Source organism: Manduca sexta, chromosome 28 (genome assembly GCF_014839805.1).
Source record: "Manduca sexta isolate Smith_Timp_Sample1 chromosome 28, JHU_Msex_v1.0, whole genome shotgun sequence".
NCBI lineage: Eukaryota > Metazoa > Arthropoda > Insecta > Lepidoptera > Sphingidae > Manduca > Manduca sexta.
Window position 1 is genome coordinate 12,871,723 of NC_051142.1, and position 22,028 is coordinate 12,893,750.

General features: G+C 37.7%; 2 protein-coding genes across 4 annotated transcripts; one reads left to right on the plus strand and one right to left on the minus strand.

Moving 5' to 3' along the window:
• Positions 1-278: 278 nt before the first annotated feature.
• LOC115448799 lies at positions 279-2,382 on the plus strand. Its single transcript, XM_030176359.2, has one exon. It carries the CDS (start codon positions 484-486, stop codon positions 2,245-2,247), a length of 1,764 nt encoding a protein of 587 aa, XP_030032219.1. The 5' UTR covers positions 279-483; the 3' UTR covers positions 2,248-2,382.
• A 129-nt stretch (positions 2,383-2,511) lies between these two features.
• LOC115448800 (probable phospholipid-transporting ATPase IIB) lies at positions 2,512-22,017 on the minus strand. Of its 3 annotated transcripts, none has more exons than XM_030176360.2 (19): positions 21,786-22,017; positions 21,595-21,700; positions 19,113-19,315; positions 18,495-18,737; positions 16,814-17,034; positions 16,115-16,322; positions 15,482-15,704; positions 14,790-14,982; positions 14,026-14,141; positions 11,721-11,858; positions 8,854-9,027; positions 8,155-8,325; positions 7,587-7,775; positions 7,227-7,413; positions 6,527-6,702; positions 6,315-6,419; positions 6,104-6,230; positions 5,662-5,865; positions 5,183-5,319 (listed from the first exon to the last, which is right to left on the minus strand). In XM_030176360.2, the coding sequence occupies exons 1-19, from the start codon at positions 21,836-21,838 to the stop codon at positions 5,183-5,185; spliced, it is 3,174 nt and encodes a 1,057-aa protein (XP_030032220.1). In that variant the 5' UTR covers positions 21,839-22,017. The 3 variants fall into 3 exon arrangements, with proteins under 3 accessions (XP_037300391.1, XP_030032220.1, XP_037300392.1); XM_037444495.1 differs by having other exon boundaries at positions 21,595-21,685; positions 21,786-22,011; XM_037444494.1 differs by lacking the exon at positions 21,786-22,017 and having other exon boundaries at positions 2,512-5,319.
• Positions 22,018-22,028: the final 11 nt, after the last annotated feature.

Below are 22,028 nucleotides of genomic sequence, written 5' to 3' on the forward strand. Positions count from 1 at the left end.
AGACTTTAGTCCTTGAAAAACTTTTTCACGCAGGCGGAGTAGCGAGCCAAAGCTAGTATGTTATAAAATAACAATTTAATTGATATTCTGGACTGTTGGAAAAAAGTTTGTATATAAAACAAAGAATTTGCTAATTTCAGCCACATTTGTATTTATTACAGATCATAAAAAATTGCTAATAATGTTTAGCAGTGAATGGTTTGACGGCGTTCAGCTACTTTTGTAGTTCAATTATGTCAAGTTGTTTTGTATTTAAATTAATCAGTAACTTATGGTAAATGATAATGATTAGGAAATATTGGAAACAAATTATGTTCAAGGACTTCTGTTACATTAAATAGTACTATTGGCAGAATATAATAAAGGTTAGCTAACATACTCTTTGGTACAAACTGTACCAGAAACAGAATAATTTTACTAAGCTTTTTGAACAAAATATTGTCAAACTAAAATGGATGTGTTTTGTATAAGATTTTAATTTCAATGTTATTTCTTATGATTGTTCTTTTAACTACAGAAATTAGATGCGCAACAAGTAAAAATGTGGGTAGTACTTTGTTTTATAATAGGAATCTCAGGACACAGTGTTGGAACGAAGACGATGTGGCGAGGTTACGGGCCCGCAAAACTTTTGAAACTCTGATACCTTACCCAGTAAACCCAGATAAAGTAAACAGTAGATATATTAAAAACACTCTGAGATATTTCCGCACAACACTTAGCTTTGTAGAAAAAGATATCGATAAACATACCGCTATGTTGCTGAAAGACGCCTTAGCAGATGTTCTAGGCGCGCACATGAGAAGCGAAATGCTACCCACAGTTAGATTTGCATACTACGCTGGATATATACCATACAGATATGCAAGATGCCTTGAAAACTTTTATGAAGAAATAAAAACTTATTTAAACACACAAGGCTTGGGTTGGAAACGCCCCGAACGAATTCCGCAATGGTCGAATTTAACAGTCTCTAAAATTGTGATTGGCTCTGGAAGACTTTTTGATCCATGCTCTTGTTTAATTATAAAACGTGACTCCAATTCCTGTATCCATCTACCTGTTCCTAAATTAGATGACGAAAGCACCCCTTCAGCGATAGCTTTACCTTTTAAATCTAGCGGGTTAGTTAGTTTATCATCACCTCATTCTGAAAATGTTTTGTTGAAATATTACACAACTGCATCCAGGTGTATATTACGGAGCTCGCCAGAGAAATGTCGTCACGCTGACTTCGTAAACTTTAACAACGAGATGTGGCACTGGATGAAACGCGACATCGCCCCACATTTAGTAGACGAGAAATTGTATGCGGCTTATGGTGGAGTATTGAGAATAGCTGCCGCTGTCCAAAACTACGGGAAGGGTCTCTCTCGACGTAATCTTTTTGAGTATCAAAATGCAGGAGTTGCAAAGTGGCACCCATGGAAGACGCTTACACAATCGTATGTTTATATAAACACAGACTGGACGCCTGGAGTTTATATTGGTTTTGTACTGTTATCTGCTTTGGCGATATGTCTGTTGCAAATTTGCTACAGTTATATTTTCGGCGATAATAATGCGTGCAAATGTAAAGGGCGTTCACAAAGTCCGCTTTCAAAGGATGTAGCGTACACGAACGTCGAGTCCAACATACCAGCAATGTTGCCTCAGCAGAGCGCTATCTACTACAGCGACAGGAAACGCGCGAAGCAGTCGCTTCCCAAAACAAAATCATCATCAGTTGGTTCCGTTCATACGCAGAAAGTATATGATTTAAACGAAAACGCGGAGAAACTGATGGCAGTTATAATGAGCGATAAAGAGAGCGAAGTGGAATCTGTATTATCTTCTAAGAGTGACGAAGATTGTGCGGATGAGTGCGTAAATGACTCACAAACTATTGTACCCAAAGATCCTCCAAAAAGTCCACCGAAATTAGAAACTTCAATCTCCCAGGTGAAGATAGAAAAGTCGAAACTTCAGAAAGGCCGAAAGCTCGCGTATTCGACAAGCACGAGGTCTCATTCCGAGTTGACTTACTGCCAAGGGCAGCAGAGTGAGTCGTGGTCTGAAACTGATAGTTCTACATCGAGCAGATCTTTGAGCTCCACCACTTCTAAATCACAAACGAGACAGACTAAGAGTTCCCGCAATCTCGCGTGGGCGAAGCGCGTGATCTCCAGACAGTCTATTCGCGGACGTTCCACGTCGACCACTGAGATTGACGTGACGTCATTCACAACTCCGCCGTCAAAACGATAGTGATATTTTGTAGTTTCTTACAAGTCGGTAATTTCTAGGATTTTTAGTTGTTATGGAATAAGATATGTTGGATGTTTAAGAATTTATTTATAAGAATATATTTATAGTTGGACAGTATTCTATTATTTGTTACACTGCTATCTATTAAATTAGGAATTTTGAAAAATCATTAAATGCATCTACTATTTGAAAGTCCAGTATTTCAGATTTTAAATATTAATACACAGAACGTACCCGTCGACACAAATACAATAATAACAACAATTCATTCAGATATTATATATTTTAATTAAAATAAATAGATATCACATGTTAAACAGTTTGTACCACGTTTCAAATTATTACGGAAGATAATATATTGTCGTGAAATCAAGTTATTTAATAACATAAAAAAGGAAACTATTTTTTTGTTTACAATTACATATTGCAATTCCTGAGTCCTGATTTTACAACGATACATAAAGTACAAAACATAGTTTAAAGTCAATGTTGATAAAAACATCTGCCACATTAACGATCTCAAATGTTTCTTTAAGATTAGGGTCTTTGACCAAACAGCGAATAACAGAATAGTGCAATCCCAACATGGGCCAGGGTTCACGTCAATTTAGGTCCTATGTTTTGTACTTAATTATTTTTTAAATTTTAATTTTAAATAAACTTTCGTTTTTGTCCAAATTATGCTACAAATTGTCTAAAATCTTTCCATGGTAACATGTTAGCACGCGGCCAGCTTCGAAGATTACAAACGTCCACTAACATCCTATAAATGGAATCATTGCACTTACGTTATTATTATTTGATCACAGTAACATTTCTTACAGGTTAACTTTGAATGCATTCATCGAATGCTTTGTCGCGTTATGATATGAGTTCACATCGTTCTAGATTTTATGGATGCGGTAAGTGCCCACATCTTTGGTCCTTTGATGTCAAAGTAACATGTCTTACTATTACTATACTATACTATAGCACAAAAGAGCTCGTCAAATAACTATCAGATGAATGCATTCAAATTTGACACCAATAATACATATAAATAAACAACAAAAATAAAGTTGAAAAGATCTGAATATAGCAAAAGGTATACAATAAAAATCCTCTATGATTTACAGATATACAAAAATAACAACAAAATGTGCACGAGTGAAGAGTAAAGGGCCATTTTATAATTGGTGCAGTATCTACTATCTGACTTGCTTAAAACAATTTCCTACATACAAATCTAAGTGAGGGATGTTGATTTTATCAAAATTTCAACATTTTATTCTATAGTTTACAAGAGGAAAAAAATGTGTTTTCGATTACAGAATCACGTTGCTCTTCACATCACAAGATGGCGGAATATCATGATTCGTCCAACAAAATGATCGCTTTATAATATATGATGATCGTGGCGGTGGTACCACACACTCACTGATCGCTTTTATCCGCGAAGTAGTAAGCAGAGGCGCAACTGGTGCACCAGTAGGTGCGGTGCAGGGGCGAGCCTATTAGGTGGTAATGACTCGAATATAAATTCCATATGAAGGCAACCCACAAGTCTCTATTGAATCGATAAATTCAATTAATTTTTATAGTAGTACATAAGAACGCATATTTAGCAAAATTATCATTATACGTTACTGACTTTGATTTAGTGTGAAAATAGCATCTATTACATACTGATGTTGTTTATTTAGAAAATTTTCGAGAGAGTATACATAAAGTTACGAGACATGTGCACAATGCACTATCTAATTCGTCGTAAATTCCTTACAATTCATTTTTCTTACCCATCGTTCAGTACACATCATCGACCAGGTAAAATCTTTTATGATTCTGATTATAATTGGTATAAATAAGTTGTAAACATAAATAAAGTCGATACAAAATAAATTTATACTCTAAATTATACAAAAATAATTATTTGAAAAAGGACATTTTGATTTTTTGTGTAAAATAAATTTTAACCATACTTAAAAATCAAACTAAATTTACACCGCTCCATGAAGATTGTCTGAAAATCGTATGTAGTCGAGCAGAGAAGTACAGGTTCCGATTTATTAGTACGATTTGAACCTGCACAAATTTTGCAGAGGGTTTGTGGCATTCACTGTGATATATAGCCGCCAAACAAATTGAACACACTACCCCATGGTGGGGCTTTTTTTACGTGAGTATTGCTACACTTACGTACACAAAAACCCCAAAATTATATGTATCGTAACCTCGTTATATACTTGTATTATTTCGATTTTCGGTGTAGGTAACCAGGCTCGATAGGTAAAGAAAAATGAATTAAATACATTTTATATATACATTAATTAACCTACCAAAACACATTAACAATTTTAAACTTACAACTATTAAAATACTTTAAAATAATTAAACATCATTATAGTGCTTAAAAACGTGCACTTAATATTGAAAATAAAACTACACACATTGGATCAAATTTTGGCCAATATATCTCAAACATCAACAAATTTAAATTGACACTTTATATTTTTGAAACAAAAGTTAAATTCCTTTTTTAGTCATAAAGTCGATAAATTAGGACATGTCATAGAAGAAATAAATTGTATTATGCCATAGTCACGCTTTAGCTAATAATCTCTACTCATAGTAGACCAATGTGAAGTCACAACTTTGAGCTTAGCTTAATAAATGTTTTTCAATCTCCATTGCTGTCACTAATAATAACTAAGGAAAAAGTGAATGGGCAGCAAACAGGATTTTTGTGTTTAGAAGTCATTTCTAGCCTAAAAATTTTGAGTGCATAATCGCTATTACCTTATCGTTTATAATCGGAAATCATTGTATATACCTAAAATAACAACATTCTTAACATATTACACAACTTTCAACATTGGCACAAACATTTGACCGACATGTGCAGTCGATAATTTAAATCACAATGAAAAATGAACCTAATCACCCACTGGAACAAGCATCATTTTCGTATGTTCTTGTACTGGCGGGCGCTCCACTTCCTGTGCATATGTTTGACTATATACAGCGGTAGACAGGAAACCAAAGTTATTGTGATCACCTTCCACCAGAAGTCCCAGTGTCTTATGAAATCAGCGTCTAAAATAATTTTGATTATAATATCGATAAAGTAACTGTCACTAAAATGCCCCAGCAGTTAAAATTATCGACATAATATGTCCTGTAAATTATTTGATTTGAATCTGGTCATTAAAAATTAGGACTTGATTTAAAACGTTTAACGGCTCATTTCAAGGGTAAAGTGGGGTCCTGAAATCGTCGCAATTATAGTTGCGGAAATTGTCATAGTCTTGGACTATGACAATGGCCGCAACTATAACTCCCCGCGGCGAGAGTGTCAATGATAGGCAAATTTGGCACTAGACGTGCACAAATGGATTTACATTTCAAACAGAGACTTGTACATTGTAATCGACTTACCGAAATAAGTTGTGAATATAAGCAGCGTGGCGATGTACATGAGCAGGCTGACGAGCTCAGCGCCGACCATGAGCCAGTGCCACGTGACCACCGTCAGCGCCACCATGATCAGTTCCGTCAGGATCAGCGCCGTGTAACTGATCTCCACGATGTGAATCAACTGGTCCTCGAATAGAACTAGGGCGCCGTACATGATAACGCCACCTGGTGGAAGGAAAATTCAATTTTAAATTGCTAAAAGTACGATACAATCTACTCGGACATTCGATTCTTAAAGTCCATACTGTCGTTTGGTAATGTTTGCTTCTGGTGTCCCCTATAATGGACACTTAAAATTGTTATTGGCCTATAACCAACAAAGTAAAATTGAGCTCGGAAGATTTCTGGATAATTATTCAGTAGAACAAGGATAACACATAACATTAGTATATTAATATCTGACCTTGATATATCGATATCCCAGTCCATATATAGAATGTTTTGTAGGACAGCTGTCGTCCTTTCGTTAACTGTTTGTATAGCTGTGGGTATCTGAGAGCCGTCGTACTTGGTATGTCTTTATCGAGCACCTGAAATAGAAATATTACTGAATACATTATCTTTTAACTATTATAAGCTTCGCTAACATTGCGTAGTAAATAAAATGTGCTTACCAAGGAGAACACAGGCAGCATAGTGAACAAAGTACCGTAGCCAACCATCAAAAATCCGGGATAGAGCGAAACCGATGAGAAATAGAACACAACAGAGAATACAGCCTGTAAATAAAAATGTAAAAATCATTAGCCACTTGAAGTCTACTGCTGAATTCTGTTGTGAATCTTTATCTAGTTTCGGGGCACGTGTGCGACGTGTGGCGCAGTACCTGCATGGTGGAGACGATGAGCCCGCGGTGCACGATGAAGAGACAGAGCGCGGCCGAGCGCATGAGCGCGCGCCGCCCGTGCACCAGCGCCAGCGCCGCCAGCGCCGCGAACGAGCGCACGCACACGTCGCCCGCCAGCGCCGCCGCGCGACCCTCCAGGCCCTCGATGCCCACCCCTGCACACACAAATGTACTTCTTATTCGCTTCTCTCATCTCTATCATGAACGGAGTTAAGTATGATACAACCTACCAAATTTACTATTACGATTAGTGATACTGTATTGTTAAGGCGATACCTCAAGGTCCATTTTCATACATTTTGTTTCGGCTTTAATCTGGGTAACTAAACAAGTATTGGCAAGTAAAGAATTTAAATTCACGTCTAGTTAGTGATTAGTTCTCGCAGTTGAAAGAAAAACGTAAAAATAATTAATAATCATGGATATTTCGGCCTTTAAAATTTAATATGACGAAATTTTAAAGGCAGGCAATTTTAACTAGACGTGAATTTAAATTCTTTACTTGCCAATACTTGTTTAGTTACCCAGATTAAAGGCGAAACAAAATGTATGAAAATGTACCTTGAGGTATCGCCTTAATAGCAATTTAACTTGAACACGATCATTATTATATTATAGTCTTTTACTACTTTATAGCTATATTGAGTGCACACATTGTATATTATGGGTATTAACTTACCTATATCAGCCTCCTGTATCATGGCGACGTCGTTACCACCGTCGCCCACGGCCGCGACCACGTGACCCCTCGCTCGCAACAGCCTCGCCACACGCGCTTTCTGCGTGGGCGAGCAGCGCGCTACAACCACGCCGCTGCAGCCGCGCAACACTTCGACCATTTCCTCCTCGTACCACTGTAAGCAAACCTGCAACACAAAAAGAAAGGTAACCAACATTCCTCGTATGTGGTACTATTCAATAATTTGAGCAAATGAATCTATATAAATATGAACCCTCCATATCACTTTCCAGCTAGTGAGGCTATAAAAACATTAACTAGATCATGGTGACCTCAGTATACACTGTTATGTAGACTAACATCAAGCGTCTCGCCCTCTATGATGAGGTCCATGAGCTGGTCGCCTTGCTGCAGGTCGCGCAGCAGCGCATGCGCGTCGCGGCGCAGTCTGCAGGCGGGCGCGCTGGTCCAGCCCGCGCCGCCGCCGAGCTGCAGCGAGCGCGCGATGCACAGCGCCGTTTCCAGCTTGTCGCCCGTCAACATCCAGATCTGAAATTGAATGAAGCTCACATGTAAGGTTCGATAAGGTAGCTTTTTAAAACCGTTAATTCCAAGTTCAGAGTTCCAGATCTAAAGTTGCTCGACTGCCTTGGTTTCGTAGTTGTATTGCGTCTGCGGCACGCCACCGCTCTAAGGTCCCAGGTTCGAATCCCGGGATTGGCAAAGTGATATTAAGATTTTCTGCTTAAAATCAGTCAAGAGTCTGGTATTCGTGCCCAATATGGCAATAGGATCGCCCTCTATCAAATCATGGGATAGAAGGCACATGACGAAAAGTGGGTGCCCTTGCAACCCAATCTACCCTTTGGGGAATTAAGACGTGGTGCATGAGTGTGTTGTGCAAGTTCTACAAATGATTGTAGATTACCTTTATCCCGGCGGTCCTCAGCATAGCTAGCGTCCTGGGCACGTCGTCAGCGAGCCTATCCTCGACGCCGGTGAGTCCCAGCAGCTGCAGGCCGCGCTGTAACTTCATCATGACTGCGGCAGTGCGTTCGTTACGAGTGTTCCCGTTCAAACGAGCCTCTTTGTACTCGCTCTGCAACAAGCGAAAGTTATTTTTTAAAAGTACCCACATATTACTTACTGTTAGCGACACGAAAATAATAATATGTAAGGGGGGTGCAGGAGGCGCGGGGCGGGACTCCCGGGCGGCGCGCGGCACGTGGGCCGCGAGTCACGTAGGCTGTTCCTTTTTTTTAGTCGACAGCGGGCCGCCGTTTTGCTAACCCGCGGCACCCGTCCGCCCTTTGCACCTCCGTACTTTGTTTTGTTTTAATTTAAGACGCATTAAATACGCTTTCTAATAAGCTAAAAACGCCTTTTCCTTTGTGCGACCTGCACACTCAACACTTACTTTTATACTTTTTTAAATGATCCTGGATCATCACATCATCATAATGTCACACTAGCGTGTGTGCGGACAATAACAATAGATTACATTGTTGAATATAGTTTTTGTTGTGTCCAAAATTATTATAAATCAGCATAGTGCTAAGATTGGACGCGCTTGTGCTCATTGCGTTTGATTATAAATATCAATTAAAGTAATGCAGAAGGCAGTTACCTCGAAAGCTTTGTACTCTGCGAGAGACATGTTCTTGCTGGCCAGCACGAGCGTGCGCAGTCCCTCGGCAGCGAGCGTCTTGCACTCCACGCTGAGCCAGTTGGAGTCCAGCAGCCGCGCCAGAGCCACGTCAGCGCCCTTCACGTAGTACGTGATCTCGCCTGAGTTCTCTTCCTGCGTAATACAATTTATATTATACATTTTGCAGAATGATTCATAAGAAATGCAGAAATAAAACTAATAATTCAATACAATAGTATAAAGTGGTGTCCCCCGAGGCAATTCTTGTGCGCTCGGTCTTCATACAGAATGCACGCCCATGCACGGAGGAACATTAGGCCGCGACGCTAGGCACATAGTGTAATGTGTATACCTCTTGGTTGCCAAATACACATTGAGGCCTATAAGGGTTCGCGAACATCTCCCCTCCCTCTCCCTTCTAACCATCCTAACAACTCCTACTCCTTCCTCTTCTCTTGCTTTCCTCTATCCCCTCCCTTCTACCTCCCGGACTCGGTGACCGAATAGTCCAAGATAGAAAATGGTGATCTAATTTAATAATCCCATTTTGTTTTGTATCTGCTATTTAACTCGATGATATCTTAATAACAGGCACCATACCGAAACAATGGAAAGAATCCCATATTATCCTCCTCCACAAAAAAGGCGATAAAGATGACCTAGGCAACTATCGACCTATTAGCCTAATTTCAAATGTGTATAAGGTCCTTGCAAAAGTAATCCTAGACAGAATAACAAGGGTCTTAGACGAAAACCAACCAATCGAACAGGCTGGATTCAGGAAGAACTACAGTACAATTGATCACATCCACACAATCAAACAAGTCATGGAAAAATATAACGAATACCAGAAGCCCTTGTATATCTGCTTTATAGACTACTCGAAAACCTTTCACAGTTTAAACCACAAATTCATCTGGCTGAGTCTAAAAGAACAAGGAGTGTCCGGCGTCTATATAGAATTACTAGAATCCATCTACAAGAAAAGCACTAGCCGCATTAAATTGGAATCAAAAGGAGACCCATTCCCTATAAACCGAGGAGTAAGGCAAGGAGACCCATTGTCCCTCAAACTGTTTAATGCTGTGCTAGAACACATATTCAGAGGATTGGACTGGGAAAACTATGGTTTAAACATAAATGGTAACCGCCTGAATCATTTGAGATTCGCAGACGACATAGTCCTACTTGAAGAAGACCCCACTAAACTAGAGCACATGGTCAATGGTTTAGCGGAAAGAAGCAGAATTGTAGGTTTAGAAATGAACACAAATAAAACAAAATTAATGACCAACTCTACAGAAGCTGCTACAGAGGTCAACGGAACCAAGATCGAATATGTGGTAGAGTATGTGTACCTTGGACACATCATATCCCCTGAGGACTCTATGCCTAAGGAAATAAACAAGAGAATAGCCTGCGGATGGAAGAAATACTGGGCCCTAAAAGAAATAATGAAGAACAAAGACTTAGGTATGAACATCAAAAGAAAGACCTTCAATATTTGCATTCTCCCATGCATGACTTACGGTTGTGAAACATGGGCACTAACCAACAAACTCAGCCAAAAACTAGCTAAGACACAAAGAGCAATGGAGAGAAGCATGTTGGGAGTCAGACTTAAGGACAAAATCAGTAACCTAGAAATAAGGACTAAAACCAAAGTCACAGATATAGTAGCCCGTATTGAACACCTGAAGTGGTCATGGGCAGGACATATGTTGCGCTGCAAACAAAACAAATGGAGCAAGCAAGTAACTCTGTGGTACCCAATGGAAGACACAAGAAAGCATGGACGCCCGCGAACAAGATGGAGAGACGACATTCGCCTGCCCTTGGGACCACACTGGACCAGAGTCGCAGAAGACAGAGCTCAATAGAGAGAGCTGGAGGAGGCCTATGCCAAAAGGCACACCGAACTGCGGGACATCATATAACTATTTCGAAATTTACTGTTTAGATTTTAAGTACCTACTTTTCGGAAATAAATAGGCTTTATTATTTATTATTATTACTAGCTTTTGCCCGCGACTCCGCCCGCGTTATAAAGTTTTTCAGGCTAAAGTTTTCTGTTATAAAAGTAATAGTTTCCCGGGAGCGTATGTTCTTCCCAGGGTCTCAAACTGTCTCCATACCAAATTTCATCTTAATACGTTGTGTAGTTTTTGAGTTTTACACGTTTAGGCAGACAGATGCACCGGGGGACTTTGTTTTATAATATATTTTTAGGACTTTTTAAGAAGAACAATCCCATACATCATAGTTGCATAACTTTAACCGTTTACGCAGCGCACGCAACGGAAGCTCTCAAAACTAATTATTTTTCCCCGTTTTTGCAACATGTTTCATTACTGCTCCGCTCCTATTGGGTATAGCGTGATGATATATAGCCTATAGCACTCCACGAACAAAGGGCTATCCAACGCAAAAAGAATTTTTCAGTTTGGACCGGTAGTTCCTGAGATTAGCCATTACTGCTCCGCTCCTATTGGGTATAGCGTGATGATATATAGCCTATAGCACTCCACGAACAAAGGGCTATCCAACGCAAAAAAGATTTTTTCAGTTTGGACTGGTAGTTCCTGAGATTAGCCATTACTGCTCCGCTCCTATTGGGTATAGCGTGATGATATATAGCCTATAGCACTCCACGCACAAAGGGCTATCCAACGCAAAAAGAATTTTTCAGTTTGGACCGGTAGTTCCTGAGATTAGCGCGTTCAAACAAACAAACTCTTCAGCTTTATATAATAGTATAGAAGTATAGATTTAACTCGACATTGGCAAAATCACCGATAAATAAACCATGGCAGCCATAATATGAAAAAAGAAGAAAATAAACTTGCCTGTACGATAATGCCCATCATCTTACTCTCGCTGGTGAAGGGGAATATCTGTAGTATGTTGAACTGTAATATCTCGTTAGCGGCGCGTAATTTCAACGATATGTTGTGCAGATCTCTGCGGTACAAAGACACTCCCATCTGGAACGAAAGTACATGATGGTGGTTATTGAAATTAAGTAATTTATTTGGACTTGTAAAATGTTATATGGGGCATTCCACGTGAAGCGGGCACGAAAAAAAACTCGATGTCTCAGATTTTCGTAATATTTGATTATGTTATACCTGTATATGTCCTCGATCCAGATACAAAATATTATTAAAGTATAAACCCTGGTTAGCGAGTTAAAGGACTTTGAAGTTTTGACTGGCCGGCTGGTATGCGCCACTTCGAATCCAATTATAAAGTTTTTAAATGTTACAATAAAATAAATAAAGCAATGAAATAAATACTTCATTTATTGAGCTTTTTTTATTGTATTTTGGAAATTGAAAAATGTTTTGTTTTCTTTGAAAAAAATGTGTTTGAAAGTTTCAAACTTGAATTTCACAAAGTTAGCATATTTATATATTCTTTATTTTTTTCTAATAATAGCTACTATTGTATAGATAATCCCTGCGAAGTTTCATAATGGGCTGAAAAGTCGTTTAGGAGCTAGACCGATTACAGTGCCGAAGCGCGGCGGTCGCCAGAAAGAGCGAAGTAGTGAAAACTTTCAATTAAACTAAATACTTTAGATCAGATAATTTTATCATGTTTTGCATTGCTTTAAGGATTCAATTACATCTAATTATAATATTAAAAAACATTTATATTACTGACGGTGCACAACAACATTTGAAACTTGGCGAGGATAATCTATATACAATATTGGCTATTTTAGTAGAAAAAAGTTATTATATAAATATGCCAACTTTGTGAAATACATGTTTGAAACATTAAAATATATATGAATAATAATAATAAATAGTAGTAGTAATAATAAATATGAGTTTGTGGCATTGATGTTCTAGCCTATATGTATAGGTGGTCGGGTATCGTGATGGCTTTGTTTGATGCGTTATGTAAACTAGCTTGTGTCTCCAGGCGTTTTAGGTTACCACCGAGACCGTCAAATTGCCCTTCTGCCATGTGAAGTGGCACGAAAATGAAATTCTGCATCTTTACCACAATCCTGTTTGAAATATAACAAGTTAATACAATTAAATCTTTTTAAAATGTTGTTGTGCACCGTCAGTAATATAAATATATTTTTTTATATAATAATCAGATGTAATTGAATCGTTAGAGCAATGCAAAACATGATAAAATACTCTGATCGAAAGTATTTAGTTCAATTGAAAGTTTTTATTACTTCGCTCTTTCTGGCGACCGCCGCGCTTCGGCATTGTAATCGGTCTAGCTCCTAAACTACTTCTCAGCCCATTATGAAACTTCGCAGGGATTATCTATACAATAGTAGCTATTTTTAGAAAAAATATAAAAAATATATAAATATGCCAACTTTGTGAAATTCAAGTTTGAAACATTCAAACACATTTTTTTCAAAGAAAAAAAATCATTTTTCAATTTCCAAAAATACAATAAAAAAGCTCATTAAATGAAGTATTTATTTCATTGCTTTATTTATTTTATTGTTACATTTATAAACTTGATAATTGGATTCGAAGTGGCTTATATCAGCCGGCCAGTCAAAACTTCAAAGTCCTTTAACTCGCTAACCAGGCTTTATACTTTAATAATATTTTGTATCTAGAGCGAGGACATATACAGGTATAACATAATCAAATATTACTAAAACTGACACATCGATTTTTTTTTCGTGCCCGCTTCACGTGGAATGCCCCATATATTATTTAGATTCCATCAACATTTACTATACCACCAATTTGGAAAGCAGTTGTCGCCAAAGAAGAAGGGGCACGATACTTTAATGTTGCTCAAAATCAGTTGAAGGAATAAACTACAATGCATGATAGAGATTTTTTTATTGTTCTTTAGAGCAGTTAATTCATATACTCGCAAAATAAGTAATAAAAATTTAAAACTTCCATACAAGTGCATAACCCTCTCAGGAATCATGAAATAATTGAATGAAATTTAAACTAAAACACGATATATACATACGTGTATACACGTTAGCAACAGAGATATGACCATAAACACCAATGAACTGAAATATCCAGAAAAAATATAGGGATGTTATTTAAAGATGAAAGTTGGTAACGTAAATTGTATTGGTTTACATATGCTAGTTGCTGTGGTCGAACACAAGCGAAGTTTGCACATATAAATAATAAAACATACCATATCAGTCCACTTGACGAGCGCCACCTCGTCAGGGCTGGAGGCTTGGTAGTCGCACAATTGCTGCTGAGGAACAGCGCCGCCGCAACTCTCCGATACCACCGAGCTGCCCATATCTGAACATCATTTTTATTATATACTTTTTGTAGTAATAAGTGAAGAGAAACGTAGGTTCGTAAATTAAAAGTCCCAGTCAGTATTAATATTTGTTGATATATATGTCGCCGCAGCACCTCGTTATTCGTTGAATTGGTGAATTTCCGGAGCGATAGTGGCGCCATCTATCATTACATCGAGGAAGTATTAGAAGAGGAGGGAGGTCGACTGCTGTCAATATAAGGACCGGCCGAACGACGACGAGCAGAATCTTGTAGAAGTTTTTGTACGAGTCTTATTTGGACGCTCGAACCGAGCACATTGTGTATTCCGCTAGTGTTACTATGCAGTAAATTGTTAGTGAAGTAAAGAAGTGTTTCAATAATTGAATAACTGTCTGCAAAATAAATATACACCGGTGATACTTTACCGGTCATGTAAAAAAATAACCAAGTAAAGAGTTTTCACTACGACATATATTTTTTTATTTTTTAGTTGCTGTACTCCACTTTACATAGAAGAATCAGCTAGATTGGCAAGTGCCATATTTTATGAATTACGGAACAAAAATGGAACAAGAATAATTTTTTTTTTTAGCTAAATGATTACCAAAATATCATCATCAGAGAAAAAATATTCCTTAATGATAAATATATGCCTGCCAATACCTGATTGTGCCTCATCAGCGTGTTGGTCAGACGAGTCGTACACGGGCGTGACGTTGTGGCACAGCGCGATGGCCAGCACCGCCTGCCACACCTGCCGCGGCGTCGGCGCGAACGGCTCGCCAGTACTGCAGCTCGGCGACGACGGCAGCGACGGCGCGTCGTTCGTCACGTGCTGCGTCAGGAGAGCCTCCACCTAACAACGGTGGCTTAATATCATTTCATATTGCACACAACTGACGTAACTCAAATGTGGGAAGTCAAAACATCCCTCACAAAACTGACCTAACTCAAATGTGGGAAGGCAACGCCAAACATCTAAAAATTATTATGAAATTCGGTTTAAAGCAAAACCTGAATGCACAATTTAAATTTGGACGTTACCATCGGCCAAGGGTCCGATATTAGGCTCGTAAGGTATTAGCAACTCCTCTAGCGGCTTAGCCTTAGGTTTATCTGCTGGTGTAGATATGATTGCAAATAACTTACTGGGCCTATAAGGGAAGTTATACAAATCAGGTTTTAGCGGGTAAATCAGCTATGAGTCCTCAAAAAGTAAACGGATTTAGATAGAAAACTTATAGGTTTTGGTAGCATGCGCTAAAAAAACGACGTCCATTAACGGAATCATTACAATAATTTGAAAAATATCCTTGAATATATTCTAAATAATAATTATACTTCTAAATACTGACCTCATGAAAATTATTCTTATCGAAAAGAGCATTTCCTAAGTGAAGTTTCTGGAACACCATCTCGTTTTTAGTCAACGTTCCTGTCTTGTCCGCCAGGAGGTATTGGATCCTGCCCAGCTCCTCGGGTATAGTCGTGGAACGCATCACGGTGCCCTCGATCTTCTTGTCGCGCTGTATCGTCCACGAATAAAAGGCTTTGCCCATGTCCAGGTTCACTCGTAGACTGTAAAAGAGTAGAAAAAGAACCATGAAACAGGTAGTCTAACGCGTATTGATAGACAATTAAAAAAACTTGGTTACAGATCTTGAAATGAGATCAGGGTTAGATCTTACAATATTCTAATGGCAAGACGATTATGCTTCTCGCCGGATGGTAAACAGTATGACCACCCATAAATATTAAAAATGCCATAGAAAATTCTTGCTAAGTACTGCGAGGCAATCCACTACGCTAATCACCTGACATAAAATGTTATCTCTTAATATACAGTATTTGCCCCGGCTACAATATCCTTCAAACTGAAACACAGTTCATGAAAACTGCTGTTTGGCGGTAGACATAAACATTGCGATGGTACCCACATATCCTCTCGCTTACAATAGACCTACCACCAGTATAAGTATATTACTTACCTTATAGGAATGATATAGGAGAAGAGCAGCACGAATCTGAACATGAACCCGTACCAGGGCCCGGCGAAGCCTTTCAGCACGATCATCAGGAAGGACACCAGTATAGTCGCCACAAACAGCAGTTTGGTCAGGTTATTGACTTGCAGGTCCAGCCGGCCGATTTTCGACCGCGGAGTGGCGTTGTTCATCACGCTGCGGGTCTCGCTGCCTAGTGCAAGGTGTATCATTATTAGTCACCTTTTATAGAATACTTATCAATATTATATCCATGCTTATATTATAAATGCGAAAGTAACTGTCTGTCATGATTTCACGGTTAAACTATTAAACTAATCTTACATAAAAAAGGATATAGACTATTTTTCAACCTAGAAAAAGTGCATAGTATGACTTTAACCGTAATAAGGGTTTATCACGCGGGTGGAGCTGCGACGAAAAGTTAGTTTTATAAATGCAAAAGTAATTATCTGGCACATTTTCCGGGCTAAATTACTAAACCAATATTGATGAAATTTAATAACTTAAATCATAAAGGATATAAAACAACTTTTTTTTTAATATTTGCTACAAATCAAAATGCCTCTTGCAAGCTTCAAAATTTGCAGAAGTAAGCGTGTCATTGTTAACACGGTAAAAACACTTATAGAAGACTACTTCTGCAAACTTTCTTGCTAATCTCAACCCATAAATAACACTCACCCGTATAAATAACAAGTCCAGTAGCCTGACCCGACGCAACTACGCTGCCGCTCCACAGCGTGTTTTCTATATCCAATGAATCTCGTTCTTCCTCGTCTAATCTAGTGCAGGTACCAATAAACGAATGTATGTCCTTCTCGGGTTTCTCTACGAATATTTGAGCGTTTATGTCCAATAAATGTGCGTCGGTTGGCAGCTTTTGTGTTGAGGGGAGTGGTATTCTGTAGCAAAAAAAATATTACTGGACTATGAGTAGGGCAAAGTAAATTAAATTCACTTGATGGAACTGAAGTAGCGTCCAGATAGAGTATTGACGAGAGATGATTATCCTCCAACAGTGCAAATATTTATGCCTGTTCCAAATTGAATGTATACAGGCTAAACTCCGAACGCGACATACTTACGTGGGACGTTATGGCGGATTTTACACTTCGTTTTGAGTGGTCGCAATGCGGACTGATACAAATACTCTGCCACCCGCAAATTCCCTAGTCTTGTTAATAACATAAATTAATCAGCTCAATCCGAGTGGCTCATTCCCAAAAAAACAAACACACATCAAGATTTTATCCCCGAGGGCGTAAGCAGAGGTTTAATGAGGGCACCTTCTTTTCACCATATGAGTTCTGTCCAAAGATGTGATAGGGGGCGAGGCTATAGCCATATCGAGCACAGATTCTAAAATCTGAGCTGATAGTGAGCGTAAAAGCCCATATATCACTATGCCCAACACGGAATCCGAACCTGAGACCTCATAACAGCAGACTTACCGCACACGGAAAACAACTGCGCCACCAAGGCAGCCTCACCAAAACGGTAATATCACACTACTTATGGTATTGATTTATTGCGCGGACGCGGCATTAATTGGCCTTATTCTTAAAATATCTGCATAGTTTACTAATATTTACAATTATTCAAATATTATAAAGATGGAATGACTCATAGTAATTAAACAATGATAAACAAAGTAGTGTTCGCTCGAGATAAAAACAATAATTTTAAGAGTACATTGTACTACTATCTTATCTTTACGGTTAAATGGGTCCTTTTCATCATTTAGTAAACAAAAAAGCTGTTTCCTATTTATGCTCATATTGGTTTGTTGGTAATGGTCACCGTTATGAACTTTGTTTGAAATAATGAAATTGGCAATATTATCTGCGATCCTACCGCTTGGCATTGACGATTTGACTTTTAGCACCCTGACAACAAGATGGCAAATGTCGCATATCTTCGAAATTCTTAAGAGCATTATGTTCGCAGATGTCGTCATGTAGAACTTGATGCAACTAGATCATTGATCATCTTGATTCTGCACGTGCTCTGGGAGGGAACATGATACTCTCTTTGCTTCTTGTTCATGCGTCTTTGTCGTATGTTACGACTATCAACAGTTTTCAATAAACGATCCAAATCTTCAATCCGATTCAGAGAATGTACCAATCAAAATAACTAATTTGTAAGTATGTCAAAATACTTTATTCTGATTGATCCATTTTTGAGATAGATCGAAAAAAGCGATTGGGATCGCGTATTGAAATTAGCGGTATGTTTTCCATACGTCCACTTTGATCGGTGCCTACACATTTCCCCTCATACTTTTAAAATATTGGGTTCACCTGATGATAAACAGGTAATCACCACCGCCTATAACCACCATCAACCACAATAATCATACCTCAGCTTCCAGTCAATCTCTCCGTCCAATTGATCGGTTCTGATGAACACGGTGCCCATAGTCTCGTTGGTCCGCAGCAGGATCATGTCGGCGGGTACGCGTTGCCCTTTGTGCAGCATCACGATGTCTCCAACCCTCAGCTCCGATGCCGCCACATGCTCCATCACGAACGGTCTATAGTCGTCCACTGGAGAGTCCAGCACTATGCGCTCATACTTCTGCCTGTTTACTTCTTTATCTCTCCTGCAGCAACGAAAACAAAGAATAAATGAAATATAAGACAATATAGTTTGAAATCAGTTAGGTTTCTGTGTGGCTTGGAGGCGCCGGTTGGACGAGTGACCAGCGTCTCCCGCCCTGTGGATTGGGGGCGTTTGGAGAATTCCACCACGGTATCCCCTATTGGTCGTAAGAGGCGACTAATAAGGACCATTGGAGGGTCGCCGGCGGGCGGCAGGGGACTGTCCCCCTTAGTGTACATTGTGCATATTTAACTCATTGTGGCCCATTGTGACCTCCCCGAATTGTACGGCAGCGTGGAAGGTAGGCTTCATGCTGCCGTTGACGCTCAGAGCGAGTTTCGGTTGCGCGCGCGCTTCTGAGCAACAAAATTATTACCTGTATCGTCTGAAGTCATCGACTGCCTCCCTGAACAACGTGACAGCTAGCACGAAGCACAGCGGCCCCCAGTAAGTGTACAGATAGCCTATCCTGATGCTCGGAATGAACTGGCTGACTGCCATCACGAGGAAATACATGTTCAGGAAAAAACGGAACTGATCGTAAAGCACCATCGGCAGAAATGTGATGATGTTGTACTTCTGCAAAGAAATACATAATCCATGACCATTGTATTGTGACCATAAATGTGAATTAGCACCACAGGGTAACGTTGATTGACACATTTTCATCTATTTTGTATCTCAACATTTTTTGACAATATTTTGATGTTAATGCACACTGTACTATGCAGGAGTTAAGTTTAAATATTAAATAAACTGTTTAAAGTGGTAAATTATAGTAGCTACAACTTCACAACGTAATTATATAGCTGTTGAGATCAATAATAATAGAATACAGTGTAGGAATCGGGCAAGACAAAACTAACTCGAAACCTGATCATTATAGATAAGCCAATGGTAATGTGTTAGAAGAATACTAATATTAAGATGCTCAAAATAAATAGAAATCTAAGGTTGATCATTAAGGCGGTAATAATGATATAGATTAGTATGAGAATGTGAATGTTTTAAAATTAGGTTGAAGTGTTAAATTAAATATGTTGTTTACTAATGAACACTGACGATATGCATGTTACCAATAAGATAATGACCGCAGTAATATTGACACAGGAAACTCTCGCAAATATGTAACTGTGACTGGGAATCTATTCAACAAGATGAGTCAATGATTTAACAGTCATTATTTTTATAACAATTGCCAGAAAGAATAGAAATGTTTTTAATTACTCAGTGACATGAGAAGCAGCAGAGTAACTGATAATAGCTTGCCATCCGTAATAGATACAATGTATCCAATGTTCTGTATATACAAGGCTGTAACACTGTACTGATCTGTGCAATATTTCACTATACCTGGTATTTTTCCAATTCCATTAATCATAATTGAAGAAAATAGTGTTTCGAGATTGTTAAGTAATGGCAGTGATAATTATATAACATGGAGAGTTCTTGCATATAGGAAATTTTACTAGAAGATAAAATACATACAACATTAAGTCTACTTGTATACTTTATGCGTATAAGGTGCAACAAAATAAGTGACACAAGAAATATTTTGGCCATTAAGATTATTATTATATGATTATATTATATTATATTATATTTATAATATGATTATATTACTGAATATGGGAGCTTAATTATTCATTAACAGCAGACATACTTATTATTTAACTCACACACTTTGCATCTTATGGTAAATACAAATTAAAAAAAAATGACTAAGTATCTGTCTTTTTACTGTTATTATGTTATTTAGTAGCAGATTTATAACATTTTCGATTCTTCTTAGTTTTGCATGTAACAAACATGCACAAAAATGTTAATTGGAAAATTGATTCACTATTATCTGTTTGACCTTTATGCAGAATCGATATTATGTATGGTTAAGTATGCATTTCAATTAGGTAACATATCACTAAAATATCTTATCTTATATAGAATATAATATATAAATAAGATTTGAGTATGTTAACTGAATATACAGTGTAAAATGTGTATTATAATTTGTAATATCAAAGGTCATGCATAAAACATAATGTAACTTTTTTTAACAAGTATACAAGCAATAAAGTATATATTAAGGATAGTCTTCTATGATTAAGTTCTTCAACAAAATGTTGAAAATTAACACTGGAGTAAAGAGCGACTTGAAGAGATTGAAAAGTTAAAAAGGCAAATTATTTCAGCAGTAGACTATGAAAGCTATGTGTTTCTATTTTGTTGCAGTCTGAATTTCTGATTGGAATTAGTAATTTCAAACCTGTAGCCAATAATTGTTTATGTTATAATTTTAAACACAGTCATTGTTTAACGAAGGTTATACTATTATCTATTATATCTTAATCCTATTATTTACAATATAATAAACTATACTTAAACCGAAAGCCATGTCAATTATTCAAGAAATATATTTATTTAATTATTGATCAGTATGAGATAAATCAATCTAATAATTCACTATCAGTGCTTGGGCTTAAGTCATGCTCTTAGTAAATCAGTATTAAATGCACAGCTTTGATATTATGTTATTGTTGAATGGTGATACCACAGAATTTCATTATAACATTTTATTTGAATGATTTGCTAACCAAGACTGTATTGAAAGGTATAAAAATTATTATTTAAATTGCAAGAAACATGCAATAATAAAAGGTTTAGTCTACGAACGAAACTAACTTTTAGACATTTGTATCTTAAAACTCAGTTAACCTTTCTATGAGTGTGATTTAAAACATATTTATACTATACTACTCTATGCATTATGCAAATGTCAATGTTAGATGTTGGTAAATGTTAACGACTTTTATCATGAACAATAGCTTGATCATATGCGCAACATCAACGCTCTCACTCACCTGATTGCACACATAGTTTGGTGGAAATTGCTCTTCTGGGAGATGACCCACGTATATTACCCTGGCGCTTAATCTGTCCTTCTTGCGAAATCTTAAAAACGGAAATCTAACAACAATTATTATTATTATTAATAATTGGAACAGAGATAGTTACAACAAAGAAGAAAAGAAACAATTATTTTTCTAATTACCTTGACCATAAGGATCTCCTTTTCGGTCTTGTCAACAACGGTGTTGTTTCCATGATTATTTAATTCCACGCACTGTTTTGTTTTTCACATAATTAAAATCTACACGTTACTAAATGTTGTTCGTAATTTAAAAACTATACACAGCACAATAAACACAACACACTAGCAAGTAGTAGCAGGCAGATGTTTTTTTGACAATACGTAATTGGTTGCCTCAAAAGTCAAATTCTCTACAAGGGTTGC

What these genes read in the sequence shown, in the direction of transcription:
- LOC115448799 (XM_030176359.2), top strand. Translation starts at nt 484, where the DNA reads ATGTTATTTCTTATGATTGTTCTTTTAACTACAGAAATTAGATGCGCA.
- LOC115448800 (XM_030176360.2), bottom strand. Translation starts at nt 21,838, where the DNA reads ATGGAAACAACACCGTTGTTGACAAGACCGAAAAGGAGATCCTTATGG. An exon ending in TCCTATATCATTCCTATAAG is followed by an intron (nt 15,705 to 16,114) that starts GTAAGTAATATA and finishes ACTCTTTTACAG; the next exon opens with TCTACGAGTGAACCTGGACA. An exon ending in CGCTGATGAGGCACAATCAG is followed by an intron (nt 14,142 to 14,789) that starts GTATTGGCAGGC and finishes AATGATGTTCAG; the next exon opens with ATATGGGCAGCTCGGTGGTA.